Source organism: Poecilia formosa, unplaced genomic scaffold, assembly GCF_000485575.1.
Source record: "Poecilia formosa unplaced genomic scaffold, Poecilia_formosa-5.1.2 Scaffold996, whole genome shotgun sequence".
NCBI lineage: Eukaryota > Metazoa > Chordata > Actinopteri > Cyprinodontiformes > Poeciliidae > Poecilia > Poecilia formosa.
This window is the reverse complement of record NW_006800935.1, coordinates 21147-39020: the sequence shown is the minus strand read 5'-3', so window position 1 is coordinate 39020 and position 17874 is coordinate 21147. Positions and strand designations below refer to the sequence as shown.

The following is a 17874-nucleotide window of genomic DNA, read 5'->3' as shown; positions in this document are numbered from 1 at the left end:
AATAACTCTGTGAAAAGTTGAGTATGTTTTGATTTTTTAAAATGTATTTTTAAGTAAAACATCTCAATTTAAAGTATTGGGGTAGTAGGACACTTGGTGTAATGGAATACAAATATTTTAGTCTGCTAGAATTTATTGTTTTTTTTGGTAACACTTTTTTGAAAGGGGTTGAATAAGATTGACATGACAGTTTATGACTGTTGTCATAAAGCGTCATTCGTTAAATTATGACACTTTTAATACAAAGTTGACATTATTCAAAATGTCTTTGTTATGACAAGTTGACATTAACCAAGAAATCATTACTGATATAAATTTGTTATAAAAGTATTACTGATTGCACTTTAAAAATTAGGTAACTTTATGTTATTAAAGGTAAAGTTTAAACAGTAATGATTTCCTGGTTATGTCATGATGTGTTGCGGAGAGCGGTGAGAGAGACGCCGGGGAACCCAGGTTATGGTGAAGATAATGAATTTAATGATGAGCTCAATCAGTCCAAAAACAGGCAGCACGGCAGAAAAACAGGCACACAGCCAAAATACCGGTAGCAACTGATACGAAGACTGAAACGGGATCTAAGCTAACCAGGACTTAACAGTACGACTGGAGAGCTATGACGAACCTGCGTCAGACATTGACAATACAAACGACGACAAACTTAGACAAGGATCCGACGAGGAACACAGACAACAAGTGGGTTTAAATACACACGGGGTAATCAAGGGAACGAGACACACCTGGGGAGCAATCAACGGGGAGGACAGGACAAAGACTCACAGGAAAACAGGACTGAACACAGAAAACTCAAAAACATACAGAAACACGGAACATAACAGGTTAATGTCAAGTTGTCATAAAGACATTTTGAATAATGTCAACTTTGTATTAAAAGTGTCATAATTTACCGAATGACGCTTTATGACAACAGTCATAAATATTCATGAAGACTTATTCATGTTCATGACATGTGTTATGTCAGTCTTATTCAACCCCCTTCAAATAAAGTGTTACCGTTTATTTCACTCACTGTCTATATTGTCCGTAACAGAGTTGACATAACATACTGCAAAACATACATTTTTCCTGAGAAAAAATTATAAAATATGTAGCTAATGTTTGGCAATTACAGATTTTTTTAAAGTTTAATGCCTTTTCAATAGACTACCTAAGAAACTTTTTAAGAAATGAAAAGTTTTTTTGTCATTTCTTGAAGTGCCAAATGTATCTCCAGTCATAGAATCACTCATATATATATTTATATATATATAAGTAACATGTCTGTTTTAAATAATACCTTCTGTGTATGTAACTTCCACATTATTAACTCTGTGTTATTTATCTGCATTTATGTGCTATAAGCTATAACATCTGATTACTTTTCTCAGGGAACAGAAGATGAACATGGCTGACATGATGGAGAACGATGAAGAGAACCGTCAGAACAACAACTGGATCTCTTTCAGGAGGAAGCAGCTACCAGCTGAGATGGCAGAGCTCCATGGAGAGTTGAGACAAACAAAATAAAAATAAAAGTTAGCATAAATGAAGTCTCTTTATTTCTGCTCACTCCACACATTATTGTACATACTGTAGTTTATATGGCATCAAGGTCCTAATACAATCCTCCCAAAATGTGAGGAGCTTTAGACAGAGTGAAAATAACATTATATTATAGAAATATGTCATCGACACTTGATATTGTAGATTACCAAAGAAGGCATCCAAAACCGAATACATTATTCAGCAAACCAAACATTTTGACACTATTATCAGGGTTGCTATTAACAAGAACCCAAAATACAAGTCATGTTTGTTAGTTTCTAGTTTATACATCATCATTCTATCCACTCACTGTTTATCTGTCTTCCTGCAGAATCTTAAGTGTAAGAAAGTGAGAAAATGTGTCCAAAACCTGTAACCTTAATTTGTGATAAATAAGACTGAGTTTAAACTTTAAATTCTTAGTGTCCAAAATGTGAAAATATGGAACTAGAACCAGTCAGATTGGAAGGAATAAAGCTTTATTTGTTCTCAGTATAACTTGGACATCAGGTGAATCATAATTAAACTATTGAGAAGTTAAAAACAACAGATTGTTAAATGCACTTCAACTCACACATTTTTTTTAATCATAAATGTTTCATCAGCTTATTGAGCTCATGTGATTCCTGCTCCAGAAAGGTGAAGGTCTCTGGACATCCTGAAGGTGAACACTGACCAGCAGTCAGGAAGACGGACACTGATGAGATCCTACAACTCAGAGGAGCAGGAAGAACCACGATGGTCTGCAGTTTACCAACATGAAAACACATTGGAATATATTATGAATTAATTCTGACATTTTTAAGTTATCTGGAACACCCTGACTAACATTAGCTCATGTATATTCGGCACTATTACAAGTTTTATAGTAGTTTAATACAAAAATCATCGTTGGCTCACCTGCACCGTCTGAGCCACCTGCTTTCCTCCCACTGTCACATTTTCTTGAAGTCTCAGAAAAATCACAATGAGGCTATCAGAAATAGCTCAGCTCTCTCTTCTTCTTTTGAATCAGAAAAACAACAACTCGTGTTAGGTCGCATAGTAATGAAGCACATCACATGGCGCCTGGAGGCGGGGCGCTACACCCCCCACCGCCAGGAGGCGGCACCCTGCTTACAGAGCCAAGTTGGGCCGGTGGAAACGTGGTCACTCCGAAACAGACCCGAGCCGAGCCGAGCCGGGTTGTTGAAGTAGACCCAGTGGAAAAGGGGCATTAGATTCACCTTGCTAGTACCGGGTTGGACCCTCTTTTGCCTTCAGAATTGCTTTAATCCTTCGTGGCCTAGATTCAACAAGGTACTGGAAACATTCCTCATAGAGTCTGGTCCATATTGACATAATGGCGTCACGCAGTTGCTGCAGATTTGTCGGCTGCACATCCATGATACAAATCTCTCGTTAGATGCTCTATTGGATTGAGATCTGGTGGCTGTGGAGGCCATTTGAGTACAGTAAGCTCATTGTCATGTTCAAGAAACTAGTCTGAGATGATTCCTGCTTCATGACATGGCATGTTATCCTGCTGGAAGTAGCCATCAGAAGATTGGTACANCTAAAAAGAGGAACAGCAAAAACCCAAAGTTCACAAAACCAACCACAAAAACCCAGAGTCTTGACAGTGTTTATATGTATATGTGTGTGTAACAATTCAGTTCTTTCAACTCAAGATGGCTTACTATCATTTCTGAAGTATTCAAATTAATTATTCTCTTAGTAAATCCAACAAAAAAAATGTAAATGCCCAATTTTTAATCTAGAATTTTTAATGTATAAAATTCAGCAGTAAAATAATATCTACATGTTCATCTGTTTTCAGGAGATGTTGAAGCTTTCTATTATTGACATGATCTTCACAGTGGCCAGCATCTTGCTCATTGACTTTATCAGGGGTCTGGTGGTTCGCTATCTGAGTGACTGCTGCTGCTGGGACTTAGAAAGCAAGTTTGTAAGTTGTCTTAAATTACTTTCTAAGTATTTTAAGCTCTCACACACAGACCACTCTTGCATACGCAATTATTCTCTTGCACACGAACACACGCACCTACCCCATCAGAGGGCAGGCCAGTTAATAGGGTACCTACAACAATGGGCTGTCAGTGGTGGGTCATGCATTTGATACCTGGGTCTTCAGAGAGGGTTTACCCATTAATCCACCATTATGACGTTACAATTGTACAACCTACTGACTAAAACTATGCAAAAAACACAATATAAAGAGGGCTGGTATTACTGAGGTCCTGTTCAATCCTGACATCAACATCAGTGTAGAGTGATCTTGAAGACAGAAATGTAAATGTGTCCTGAGTGGAGACATGATCCAGATCTCACTTTGTGCTGTATACAATAAACACAGAGGGAGAGACTACTCAGCTTTCCCAGAGCGTTCCTTTACATATTTCTTTGTACATATATCCACCATTAGACAGCAGCAGGAAGTTTATAAAGTGTGCATACATAGGGAGTGAGTGGTAGCTGTTTATTCATTTATTAGCCTATTAATAAGCAATTGTAAGGGGGAATTTGTGTATTGAAAGTGAATACTTTTATTGAAACAAGAAACCAAATTAAGACAATTCCAAACCTCTTCAAATGTGGCCTTGTGTCAGATATTTGAAAATGAAGTACATAATACTTGAGTTGTTTTATATTCCTTAATAGCCAAAATCTTCCTCTCTTCATGCATGAAGACTCAAATGGCTGTCATAGAGCTGATCTCTTCATGTCAGCTCCATCAATAAGTCATGTTCTATCACTGGCCATGGAGGCCAAGGTTGCAAGTCACCACTGTCCGGTTTTGACATATGCTTTCAAGAATATTCTTGACATATGTCAAGAATCTTCATATATGTATTCATATATAGATACATACACTTACTGGCTACTTTATTATGCCCTTTTTCCACCAACTCGACTCGGCTCGCTTTCGGAGCTTTTCCACCGGCTATATTTCGGGACTGGCCCTGCTTTTTAGGGTCCTGCTTCGGAGCAGGGCCATCCGGGCCGGGCCTGTTTTGGTGGGTGACGCAGCTTTGCTGCTGTTCACACACAGAGGAGCAGGAAGAACCACGATGGTCTGCAGTTTACCAACATCTGAAAACACATTGGAATATATTATGAATTAATTCTGACATTTTTAAGTTATTTGCAACACCCTGACTAACATTAGCTCATGTATATTCGGCACTATTACAAGTTTTATAGTAGTTTAATACAAAAGTCATCGCTAGCTCACCTGCACCATCTGAGCCACCTACTTTCCTCCCACTGTCACATTTTCTTGAAGTCTCAGAAAAATCACAATGAGGCTATAAGAAATAGCTCAGCTCTCTCTTCTTCTTTTGAATCAGAAAAACAACAACAACTCGTGTTAGGTCGCATAGTAATGAAGCACATCACATGGCGCCTGGAGGCGGGGCGCTACACCCCCCACCGCCAGGAGGCGGCACCCTGCTTACAGAGCCAAGTTGGGCCGGTGGAAACGTGGTCACTCCGAAACAGACCCGAGCCGAGCCGAGCCGGGTTGTTGAAGTAGACCCAGTGGAAAAGGGGCATTAGATTCACCTTGCTAGTACCGGGTTGGACCCTCTTTTGCCTTCAGAATTGCTTTAATCCTTCGTGGCCTAGATTCAACAAGGTACTGGAAACATTCCTCATAGAGTCTGGTCCATATTGACATAATGGCGTCACGCAGTTGCTGCAGATTTGTCGGCTGCACATCCATGATACAAATCTCTCGTTAGATGCTCTATTGGATTGAGATCTGGTGGCTGTGGAGGCCATTTGAGTACAGTAAGCTCATTGTCATGTTCAAGAAACTAGTCTGAGATGATTCCTGCTTCATGACATGGCATGTTATCCTGCTGGAAGTAGCCATCAGAAGATTGGTACACTGTGGTCATTGGGATGGACATGGTCAGCAACAATACTCATAATGGGCCCAAAGTCTGCCAGGAAAATATTCCCCACCCCAGGTGTGGGGCTGGCTATTGCACAGTAACATTGTGCAAAACCTGTAACCTTAATTAGTGATAAATAAGACTGAGTTTAAACTTTTAATTCTTAGTGTCCAAAATGTGAAAACATGGAACTAGAACCAGTCAGATTAGAAAGAATAAAGCTTTATTTGTTCTCAGTATAACTTGGACATCAGGTGATTCATAATTCACCTGAATTATGAATTGTGATTCATAATTCACCTGAATTATGAATCACAACTCTCATGGACTGACTACTGACCAACTCTCCGTCTAACGGGTTAATAAAATCTCTAAAACCCTCGAGTCTTACTCTAAGACAGATTCAGGGGAGATAATCTATTCAAGCTTGTGTCGAGAGAGACTCGTCTAGCCTTTAACTACCTTCATTGTAAAAGTTATGACCTTTTTCAGTTAATGAAACAATCAGCTGAGTAGCCCTGCAACTGCATAACTCCAGTAACTATTCTTGTTGATGGTAGCTCTCTCTCTATCAACAACAATGAGCACTTGTTACAGACTAGACAATTTTTAGTAGCTCAACATAAGCCCTAAGGTCATTATTTTACATACACTAAAGAAACGTCTGAAGCCACCACATTTCTACAAACATGGTCATGGGTTTTACATTAATCAGAAGAACCGTACTCAGTAATTGACTCAATTAATTAAAATTCTAATCTTATTAGAATTTCAATGAATCTTTATTTAGCAAGCTTTAGCAAGGGCAAATGACAACAGATTTGATTAATTGAGATTACAGATTTAGCATAAAAACATTAAAATCACATTCACTCTTCCCCATCATCTTTTTCTATACTATGTCACTAATTAACTGAGAGAGGCTTTGGGATGCAGCTCAACTCATACCCAGATGGTGGATGATCTCGACAACAGAAGGTTTTGGTGTCCTTGGTTTGAGTCTTGTCTTTGTATGGAAAAATTCTCTTCTGAATAGACGCAAAGTAGAACTACGGTAACTGGTTGTTGTCCTCTGACGACTCAGTTGTTCATCACTCAGTGATCTTAATCCATTCACCAAGTCTGTTGCAGCAACCTTGAGATCCTTGGGTTGAGCGCAGGGCAGTTGTCTAATCAGGAACCAGGGTTGAGGGCAGATTGGTTTTGTCCCCTTCTAGCAGTGCAGAGTCTTCACCTCCCCGTGGTTCCAGGGTGCAGTCCTCTGCTGATCTTCTGTATGCATACTCATGTTGGCTTGACTTCAGCACCAGAGACTAAGAACAACTCGTTCCTTTTTTCATGGGTTTTTATGCTTTCTCACCCGATGGTTGTGTGTGTGGTGATGGCTTATGTGACTTCTTGAACGTTTGATGGCTTTGTGGAAAGTACCAGATATTTCCTCTTATATCAACGCTTTGTTCACTTCTCCTTTTTTGTTGTTTTTCCTCTGACCATCTGGTTTCACTTCTTTAATCTGGTTCGGCGAAAACCTTCTATTTCTGAGTGGAGCGGTGACTCGCTCCACTCAGCATTATAAGTCTGGCAGGCGCAATGACATACCAGCATAAATAAATGCTCATAACTCGATCATAACTTCCTAAATACTAAACAGATTTTCATGCTTCTGTAAGACTCGCGGGTGTCCAGATACTGTGATTCTCCTTTGTAGAATAATCCACAGAAACAATTGAGCTCTTTCTCAGTGTCAAACATTTAATTTCTTTTCTGCTACTCAATCAGCTGTCCCACACTCAGCTGTCACTAAACGTTCGCTCTTCTCCCCCAATGTTTCCAAAAGAATTTTTTTATTTCTTTTGGAAATAAAACATTTCCAAAACATTTTACATTTTCATGACTCCAATTTTCACTCTTACACTACTTCCCCTTACAACAACAGAAGCATCCCCGCTTCAAACATAGCAAATAAAATGGGCTGATTTAGTACCAGAAAACAGCATTTTCATACACAAGAATTATACTATTATGTGGCACAGGAATGAACTGTTAACACAGGAAAGAAAGGAAGAGAAAAATAAAATCACAACGCGACTTCAAAAACCATACTGAACAGGGCATCAGAATAACCAAAAGTCATAGCTTAACAGTGAAGAAGGAAAAAATAAACTCTTCAGAAGTCAGGACTATACCTGTCTGGAGGACAAATGGGGTGGCTGGACCTAGTTTGTAGTTTCACTGGGGGTGGAACTGCACTCAGCTAGAATATTGCCCTCACCTTGACCTCTAGATTGAGTAACATGTGCCATGTCAGGTGTTGCCATATACTACTATACTCAAATGCCCAAGGCCTCAAGCCTGAGAGGGTGGTTAGAGTGGGGGGCCCAGTACATGGTGGAGCATCTGCTACAGATGACCTGGGTACAGGGGACCTATACGGCTTGAGGTGGTTGTAGTGAACAACTTTGGATTTAGCTCTGGAGTCAAGTTGGTCCAACACCTCATAGTCAACACCCATGTCTGCCTCAAAATTCAGCCATTTTAAAACTTTGAAAGGACCAGTCCACCGAGGAGCCAACTTATGCGTAGACCAGAGGTGGGCAATCCTGGTCCTCGAGGGCCGGTGTCCTGCAACTCTTAGTCGTCTCCCTGGTCCAACAGCTGAATCACCTCCTAAGTGCAGTCAAGTTCTCCAGAGTCCTGCTAACCTCATTATTTGACCCAGGTGTGTTGAAGTAGTGGTACATCTAAAAGTTGCAGGAGACCGGCCCTCGAGGCCTGGAGTTGTATACACAAGTGTTGTATGCAAACTCAACCTGCTTCATGTGTTCATCCCACTCACCCCCTTTTGAACTGGTAACTGGTTTTTTATTGATCTGTTAGCCCGTCCCACCATTCCACCTGCCATTGAATGATTTGGAAATGTCCTTGTTTTTGTACACCCATACTTGAACACAGACATTTGATAAGATCTGAGTCAAACTGGCATCCTTGGTCCGTGTGTAGGCTGTGGGAAACACCATGGTGACAAATGTAGTCCTCAAACAAACACTTGGCTAAAGTAACAGCTATCTGGTCAGGAAGCACATACAGGCTAATGTACTTCGTGAAATAGTCCATTACAACAAGCATGTATCTGTTTCCATGAGTAGTGAGGGGCAACTCTGTGAAATCCATTGCTATTTTTTCAAATGGTTTTGAGACAACAACATGTTTCAAAGGGGTCTGCTGACGGGGCGTTGGCGGCCGCCGTGCCTCGCACACCACACATTCTAAACACCACTCAGTTAAATCTCGAGACATCTAGGCCAGTAGCATCTAACCCAGTGTTTCTCAACCTTTTCTGGACCAGCGCCCCCCTATCCACTATCCAGGTCCCTTACTGCCCCCCATATAAGAAACTGAATTCTACCTTGCACTAAATATTATTTTACTGTTAATATTACTATCACTATTGTTGATGTTTTGATTTTCATGGTTGTTTTTGTATTTATCATCAAAAATAATTTCCCAGAGAACAAAAAAGCCATGGGAATAGAAATTATTTTTACAGGTGTCTAAGAAAAATCTAATGGACATTCAACTTAAAATTGGTAGGCCTATCAGCAGCCAATCAGAGTGGAAAAAATATCCCAATATAATATACAATGTACCTTTATATTATTTTACCTTTTATCTGAAAAATCTTTTATCTGAAAATAGTGTATTTGTTCTTGCCATACAGTCCTCTGTATTAATTATTGATTGAAAGGTCTTACCATACAAGTTTATTCCTCTGTATTTAATTTAGTTCCTTAGTTTATTCTTGCATTTTGTTCTTCATGCATTTTCATTCAGTTTTCTTTGATTAGTATTGTCCTCTCTTGGTTTATTGTTATGTTCTCTTTAGTTTCTTTGCTGTTGCTAGATTAATTTGTCGTTTTTATTGACGCTCACCATCAGTAATCTTCACTCATCACCTGCTGCGCCGCTTAATCATCATGTGTTTCACCTGATTTGACACTCATATTGAGTTTTCACTGTTCAGCGTTGGTTTCTCTGTTTTTATACCCTGATTGCCATCTAGTTTGTCGCTCTGTTCTATGTCCCAGTTCTCCTGTTTCGCATGGTTTTTCTTTTTGTTTTTTTTTACCCCTCTGGTGTGGAGCAGTTGGGAAGCGTATCGATGGAAAAAAGCAGATTCATGTAAGCTTTTTAAAACAACTGAAAAAAAATCCCGATATATTCTGAGGCAGGTTTTCCATGACAGACCTTGTAAAACCAACTGCATCAGATGCTGAAAGGTAGGTGGAGCATTTACCAGTCCCATTGGCATTACATTAAACTGGTAGAGAGCTCTACCTGTGGTGAAAGCTGTTTTCATTTTATCTTGTTCATCAAGCTGCACTTACCAATAACCTCATGAAAGGTCCATGTTGCTGAAAACTGAAGAGCCTCTGAGCGCATCCAGTGTGTCATCAGTATGCGGCAAAGGATGAGCATCTTTAGTGGTGACAGCATTTAAACCCCTTTAATCTACACCAAACCACCATGAACCGTCTTTTTTATCACCATGACCACAGGGGCAGCCCATGGGCTATGACTGGCCTCAGTGAGTCCCTTATCCAACATTTCATTCACCTGTGATTCAATGATCTCCTGCATTTGTGGTGAGGAAACACACACACACACACACACTGTTCGTAAGCTCGTTTATGAACAGGGGGTGCAGTGCTGGTATCAATTTTGTGCTTTGCAATGTCTGTTCGTCCAAAATCATTGGGGTTTTTACTAAAAATGTCCATGTACTTTAGCAAAAGGTCATTAAGTTGAGACTTTTCCACAGGAGACAAGTGTACCTCAGTCAGATCACTAGACGACAGGGGCGTCAATAAATCACTGTCACTATTTATTGACAGTGAATTCAATAAATAGTTATGGCAAATCTTTTTTCCGACAACATTGAATGCAACACAATGTAACCTGACACCTACTGCTAAGTAGCACGAGAAACTGGGCCCGAGGCAGCAGCATTGATATATATCAGTGGTTCCCAAATTTTTTCTCCTGGGCCCCCCACTGGTTTCGTGCGCCACACATGCGCCATTGCTGTCCATTGAGTCAGGAATATCGGTGGTCAGGAAAATACTGCAATCACACAAAGAATCTGAAAAAAGGGTGCAATGTTTAGTGGTTAATTCAACCCTATGACAGCCATAGATAACAAGGTTCACGGGTTCCAGATTTAACAGCTGAGGAAAAAGTTTTAATTTAGGGAAAATATTGAAAAAGTGAGCAGTGAGTCAGTTATGCTAGCTGAACTGTTGCTATCCCGCTATTGACTTTGATAACCTTAACATGTGCTGCGCAGTTTGGTGTGTTTTGGTTCAGTTAGCACTAAAACAGGACAACCTGCACACCAAGTCATCAGTACAGCAGCTGTTTAAATCAGCTAATCAACCACCGCTGTGTTCAGGTGACATCAAGCCTGACAACATAATGTAAACAGACTGGATGTTCTGTTTTGGTGTTTCTGCAATTTTTTTCTGTGGGAAATGTTCAATTTTGGTGTTGATTCCCCTGAGGCTTGAACATATCTCTGCTTTATCTGCTTGTTGAGCTGTTGTCTGTCCACTGCCATGGCAACGGATCTGAGTGTAGGATAAAGCCAACACAGAGCGAGAAAAAGCAGAATAGAAGTGGTTTTCTCTAGTTTTGTTCTTCACCTGGCAGCTTTATTGTACCTTTATTGTGTGTACTGCAGCCACTGCAATTTCTAAAAGTTAAACAAGTAGCAAAAACTGTACTAATCCCCTCCTTTGTTCGTAAAACGTGGCAATATTTATAACAGTCTTCAAACTATGGCTTCTACAACATAAAACGATTGACCAATATAAGAGAAATTTGCCCTTTGTTGCATCTTGACAGAACTAACATAAACCAAACTGTTTATAGATCTGTATCACGGAGAATTCATGTATCAAACATCAGTTTGATACATGTGACTTACCCGTTGAGCTATGCATATATATATAATATGCATAGCTCAACGGGTAAGTCACTCAACTTTCCCGCACCGCAGGAGACCTGGGTTCGAATCCAGGCTGGGGCAAAGATACAACAGTCAAATTGAGCTATCCAGTGTGGGTCCTTAGGCAAGACCCTTTGCGCTACTGCCTACCTCATACCATGAGACATTGATATGCATAACATGCCGGCTCAGACGTTGCCGGCCAAACAAGGTCTGTATCAGGTGCTGGGGAACCAGAGCACCTTGATGAAAAATGGGCTACTAGAACAAGATGGAAGTGGGACCTAACCCTAACTGCCAAGCAACTAGTAGCTCAGTGTTCGGCAACTGCTATCATAACTTGAGATTGATGAGGTACAACACAAATCCTACGTCAAGGGGGAGTCAGGACGCCAGGTCAGAGGGGAGTTAACTCCAACAGAGAATGGGTATGCAGCCACAGTAATGAACGAACCATCAAAGTTGAACGAGGCAGCAACTGACCTGAGAGAATCAACCACCGACGTTGTACTTAAGTAACGGCTAGCTCGCGCACACAAAAAAATCCGAAAAAACGTGAGAAGAGTCCCAAACTAGACACCGCCGCCAGCAGTGTAAGACTTGTGGGTGTCCAGATACTGTGATTCTCATTTGTAGAATAATCCACAGAAACAATTGAGCTCTTTCTCAGTGTCGAACATTTAATTTCTTTCCCGCTACTCAATCAGCTGTCCCGCACTCAGCTGTCACCAAACGTTCGCTCTTCTCCCCATCCGGGGAGCCTTTCAAAATATAACTCCAATTTTCACTCTTACACCATATTAAAACAGCTAACTGCATGTACAATGGTATTTATTTTTTCTAAGTATTTCTGAATTGGATTGATACATGGTTCAGCACATTTAAATATTCTTAGTGAGGTTAACAGTCACGCAATAGAATAGAATATTCTGATCTGATGTATGATGATCATTTTACAAAGCACACAGCTACTCATGCATTTTTCATATATTTATTTAGTAATATAAATAGTAATATTGCTAAACAATATTGCATAGCCTAATATTTATTCTATAAATACAAAGTAATAGCCACAAAATATGCAGATGTATTGTATTTATATATGACATATATGGGTTATTTTTTATGTTTTCCGGCCAAGGAGTTCTAGCTTAGGAGTGATTCAGCAGCTGAGATTCATCTGCACTGTGCAGTGAATCTTTCTTTTCATGAAGACACTTCCCACTTCTTTCTCACATTGTTGTCTTTAGGAAACATTCAAAACAAAAATGGGAGATTTGAGAGGTATCTTACTTTTGACAGAGTGGAAGAATTACATATGAATAGTCTTTTCCACTTGTGTAAACTTTGCTGGTGAATTTTATAACATATAATGTTACAATAAAAACTATATTATTGTTTTATTTCTAAGGTAGGGTTTTATATCAGATAATCTAAATCAATGTTGGGGAGTAATTAAAACTTTTAACTTGAATCTCAGTTAGCCTCCATATTGGGGGCTGAACCCCAGTATTAAACCAAGCATTATAGCTAATATTAGCTGGCTGGTGGACATACATACAATATAGTAATATTCTATTCCCAAAATCTAAACAATAATATGTCCATACCCCTACTTGTGAAAAGTTATCCCCCATGCCCTCAAGTCAATAGTCCGTCAATTTGAACAAAACAGCCTCAGTGCTGAGGCATCTTCTGCTGTTTTGTTGTAGCCAACTAGAAGGGACAACCACTCCAAGATGGCTGCCGAAATTCCTGCACCCAAGCAGCCGATGCAGGGTCTACTCATTATTATGTCTATGGTCCCAGTGCTACATTGTTTACGGTAATTAGTAGGCCTGCTGTATGGAGAAGACCCTGGGCAGATTAGATTGTCCTTGACAACACAAAGATATTGAAATCTGATTGGATGAAACATTGATGTCCATAGAGATATGTATGGGAAACAGCTTAGCCATGTGAAACATGACAAAAAATAGAATAGATTATTGGAAGTAAATTGATTACATTTAACTGAAACCCCCACCCCCACCCCCACATAATTTAGGTTGTAGATATGTCAGGAATTTTGATTATTTTTTTTTTTGGCCAGCAGAGAGGGCCTTGAATAGACTATTTAGTCTAATCTCTTCTTAAAAGGCCTCTTTTGAATGTGCTGCTTCTTGTACATGTCTGTGTGGATTATCGTTGTTCTGTCCCATCAGATTTCAATACGTACGTGTTGATGGGGAAGCCTAATATGCCCAGTGTTTTCAGAATAGGTACACCAGGCATAGGCCTGGTAAAACAGCATAGCTGCGGAATGATTCTTTTATTCAATAGGCTTTCAGATTTTCTGATTCACAGATTTCCAACTCCTGCTCAAAGGCATACAGTGATGTCAGATGTTCTCCCCCTCTGATTGGATGGTCAGAGCGAATTTCTCACCCCAAAGTTTTGCTAGCAAAGCACTTTGCCAGCAATCTGCATTGCTCACATTAATATGTGGGAATTTATTTTATTTTATACACAATGGCTGACAAAAATAGTGAAATTGTTCTGGTCTCAAATATAATAAAAAAATCAACTTTCATGACGGACGTTTTCTGACCTACTGGACATTGTAAAGATGGGTGGGGAGTCTCAGCCCTGAGATTTACCATTTGGTCAGTATTGCAGATTAAATGGCTGGGATTTAATTTGGAATATTAAATAATACATAAAAAAAAATCAGCAAGTGAGTATGTGCTTCATTTATTTCCCTTTTATGGCACACTTGGCTGTAGGGTAGGGGTTTTGCATGGTCCAGTTGGATTTCTTGTTTTAATAGCAATAGTATTCACTCTCAATACAAGAAAAACTGCAAATAATTAAGTATTAGTAGGCTAATCCATGAGTAAACAGTGCTGCACAAATTGTAGCGCCCTCTCACTCGCTCCCCACCTTTCCTCCGTGTCATAAACAGCCTGTTGCAGTATAATAACGATTATATAAAAACAATATCACAAGGAAATCTACATAAGTGCTTAGCTGTCTGTGTTTATTTTGGATACAGTACAGTTAGTTAAAATCCATGGTCACTCAGGACACATTTAAATACCCAAGATGCATTTAGAGCAGGATGCTTGAAATCTGATCACACAGTACTGTTGTTAATGCCAGGGCTGAACAAACCTCTGTAATACCAGACCTTGTTATATTGCGCTTTTTCTTTACTATGGAATTGGTAAATTGTATAATTGTAGCATCATAGTGGTAGATTAAAGCGGTAAAGTCCCTCTTATGACTGAAAATATCCTATATAGAGACCAATGGAGGAAGAAGTGACTTGCCTGCGCGTAAGTAGTGCTTCAAAGAAAACTGCAAACCTGGCAGTGATTCTTATATTTCTTCAAAGCAGACACTTAAGTTATAATTTTAGAAAAACTGTAGCACACAGCAAAAAGCTGAATAATTTCAAGTTTACCTAAAGCCTTGTGACCAGTTTAAACTTTCTGGCTTAAAGTAGGCAAAAGTAGTTAGTTTTCAAAGAGAGCAAAGATTTTGCTCAATTTTGAGCAACAACTTTCTTGAGCTTTTCATAGTATTTCTATGGATGAAAAAAATCTCTGTTTTAAAAAGTATAAGTCATAGCCATAATGTCCTTAATGAGCTGAATATTTTGAAAGTTGAATAGCTGAAATAGCAAAAAGCATGAAAAAGTAAATAGGTGTCAAAGAATTGTTTAACATAGTAAAGCGAACTAATTGAGAGAAGTGGGACAAAATGGTCCATGTTTGACAGCATTCACACAATGAATGGTTGAAAAAGCATTGTAAAACTGAAGGTTTGTGAAAGAAGCAACATGCAGGCGTGTGCAGAAGGTTTTTCTTAAGAACTTTAAAATGCATATCTCAAGATACACAGACAGCGGTATAGCCCTGATGGTGGTTGGCAAGTGAAATCCAGTTTATTTGACAACAAGCTAGTTAAAAGTGCTTTATGTAATAAAAACATAACACTATTAACAAACAAAAAAGAAGCATTACATTACAGTGGCAGAATAAAGAGAAGTAATGAAAAGTTGGAATCCTGACCAGAATAAATTATTTTCCTGTTATTATGAATGAAATGCAACTCTAAACAAATTGGCTTTTAGCCTTGAAGAACTCAGGGTTTCAGCAGTTTTACATTTTTGTGGAAGTTTGCTCCAGATCATAGGAGCTTAAAAACTGAACGCTGCTTCTCCATAATTGGTTCTGATTCAGCAGCTGTAGAGCATTCCAGATCAGAAGACCTGAGTGGTTTGGGAAATGTGGTAAATTGATTATAGATCTTTAATGTTTGTACAGATCCGTGTGATATCTTGTATATACAAGGTAAAGTACACACCTGGCCTTTTGCCCCTGTCTTGATGATGCCAATATGCTTGTGAAAATAACCAATGGGTTTTAGCTAAAGTGTATTTCTCCCATGGTTTAATGACCTTTTCTATTTCTATCAATGAAAATTTGGTGTATAATAAACTAAGCCTTTCAGCCTGAACCAGATTTTAAAAATCACTCCAGACATATTCACAGACTACAGACTTAAAATGAGCTGTAACAGAAAACACTGATAAAAGGACTGCGACTGATGAATTTGCTTCATCTAACTTCTTCCCCCATTTTATTGAAGTATTGATTTCCCAGCCTAAAAAATTTACCAGATTTAAATGTTTACAGAAACACATGTAATGCCATTAAAATAAACTTTTGATATGTTTTTGCAGCCTGAATATGGAGAATTTAAAATAGCTGAAAATGTCCTACACTTGATTTACAACCAAGGAATGATCTGGTAAGTTTGAAAGATTATTCGTAGCCCTAGTAAAAAGAATCTGATATAGAAGTACTAGAGTGTCTGTTGCTGACTGTAACCCTGTTTAAAAGAATAAATTTATAACTACACAGATAATGAAGTGAAATCATGACCCTTTAAGCGTAATGCCTTTTTTATAATGCTGTGTGTGTTTGTGCGTGTCTTTCACCAGGATGGGAGCCTTTTTCTCTCCATGCCTTCCTGCCTTTAATGTGTTGAAACTGATTGGTCTCATGTATCTAAGGAGCTGGGCTGTCCTCACTTGTAATGTTCCTCATCAGCAGGTTTTCCGAGCTTCCAGGTCAGGTCTGCAAATCTCACCACACACACACACCCCTCCAGTCACACATATTTTATGTGGACAATCTCCCTATCAAAAATAAAATCCTGCAAATTGCAAATGTCCACGATACACTGAATGCCAACTACATTCTATGTAAGCCTTTCAAAATAACTGCTGTCTGCACAATTTTATGGCCCATTTAATTCTTATGTTGCATCCAAAAGTTTCCATTGGTTGTTCAAATGAACAGAAATGGATAGAAATGACAGAAAAAAAAGATTTTGGAGCACACTGCTTTAAAGGGTTAGTATTGTGTATTTTTAGGCACTTAGTACAATCAATAACTGTGTAGGTTATCAATCAATAAATCAAGTTTATTTTTATTGCACATTTCAACAGCAAGGCTGTTCAAAGTGCTTTACATAATAAAAAACACAAAATTACAAAGTTATAAAGAAAACACCAAATATTAAAATATTTGTTTTTTATAATATAAAAATATTACATGTTGATGAGCTCCATCAATAAAAATCAAACACATCAAATGTTGATCAAGGTTTAATTTATTATGGCTCTAAAAGAACTCTGAAGAGGTGAGTTTTAGTCTAGATTTAAGGGAACTCAGTGTTTTACAGTTTTCTGGAAGTTTGTTCCAGATTTGTGGTGCATAGAAGCTGAATGCTCAGGTCTGGAAGGTTGGTACAACAACAGCAGATCTTTAATGTATTGTGGTGCTAAACCATTCAGTGATTTATAAACTAACATCAGTATTTTAAAGTCTATTCTCTGAGCTACATGGAGCCAGTGTAGGGACTGGTGTGATGTGCTCTATCTTCCTGGTTTTAGTGGGAACTCGAGCAGCAGCGTTCTGGATCAGCTGCAGCTGGAGGATTTTTTTTTTTTATTTTTTTTTTAGGCAGTCCTGTGAAGACACTTTTGCAGTAATCAATGCGACTAAAGATGGTCTGTCACAATAAAAAAAATTTGCTGAGCGATTAATTGTCTCAAAAATTATTGCAATAAACGATAATATTGTTTGAGGAGCTTTTTACATTGATTTAATGGTAATGACATAATAATCCAAGCAATATCATGCCAAAAGTACACGTTATTTAAAAAAAAAAACACTCAACACCGGAACTGGTAAACAAAACTCAAATGAACTCTCAGTCTATGTTAACAAAAAATGCACTTGGATAAAAACTAACCATAACATGAAGAAAAGTGATGTATAACTTACAAGTAGGAGGCAAGGTGTAGCATGCACCTCCGCTTCATAAAAAGGACTGCTCCTCTTCTAAGTAAAAGGTCACATGAACCTCAAT

At 38.8% G+C, this 17874-nt stretch overlaps 1 protein-coding gene across 3 annotated transcripts in view; it reads left to right on the top strand.

Moving 5' to 3' along the window:
• The first annotated feature begins 3106 nt into the window (after positions 1-3106).
• The window catches only part of LOC103132325 (transmembrane channel-like protein 3), a 26716-nt gene continuing 11948 nt past the window's right edge, over positions 3107-17874 (top strand). For 2 of the 3 annotated variants that reach the window (XM_016667321.1, XM_016667320.1), the window contains exons 1-3: positions 3107-3493; positions 16178-16245; positions 16439-16567. In XM_016667321.1, coding sequence (XP_016522807.1) covers positions 3347-3493; positions 16178-16245; positions 16439-16567 — 344 coding nt within the window. In that variant the 5' untranslated portion in view covers positions 3107-3346. Of the gene's footprint in view, positions 3494-16177; positions 16246-16438; positions 16573-17874 lie in introns of all 3 variants that reach the window. The other variant, XR_001660920.1, reaches the window with a different exon arrangement.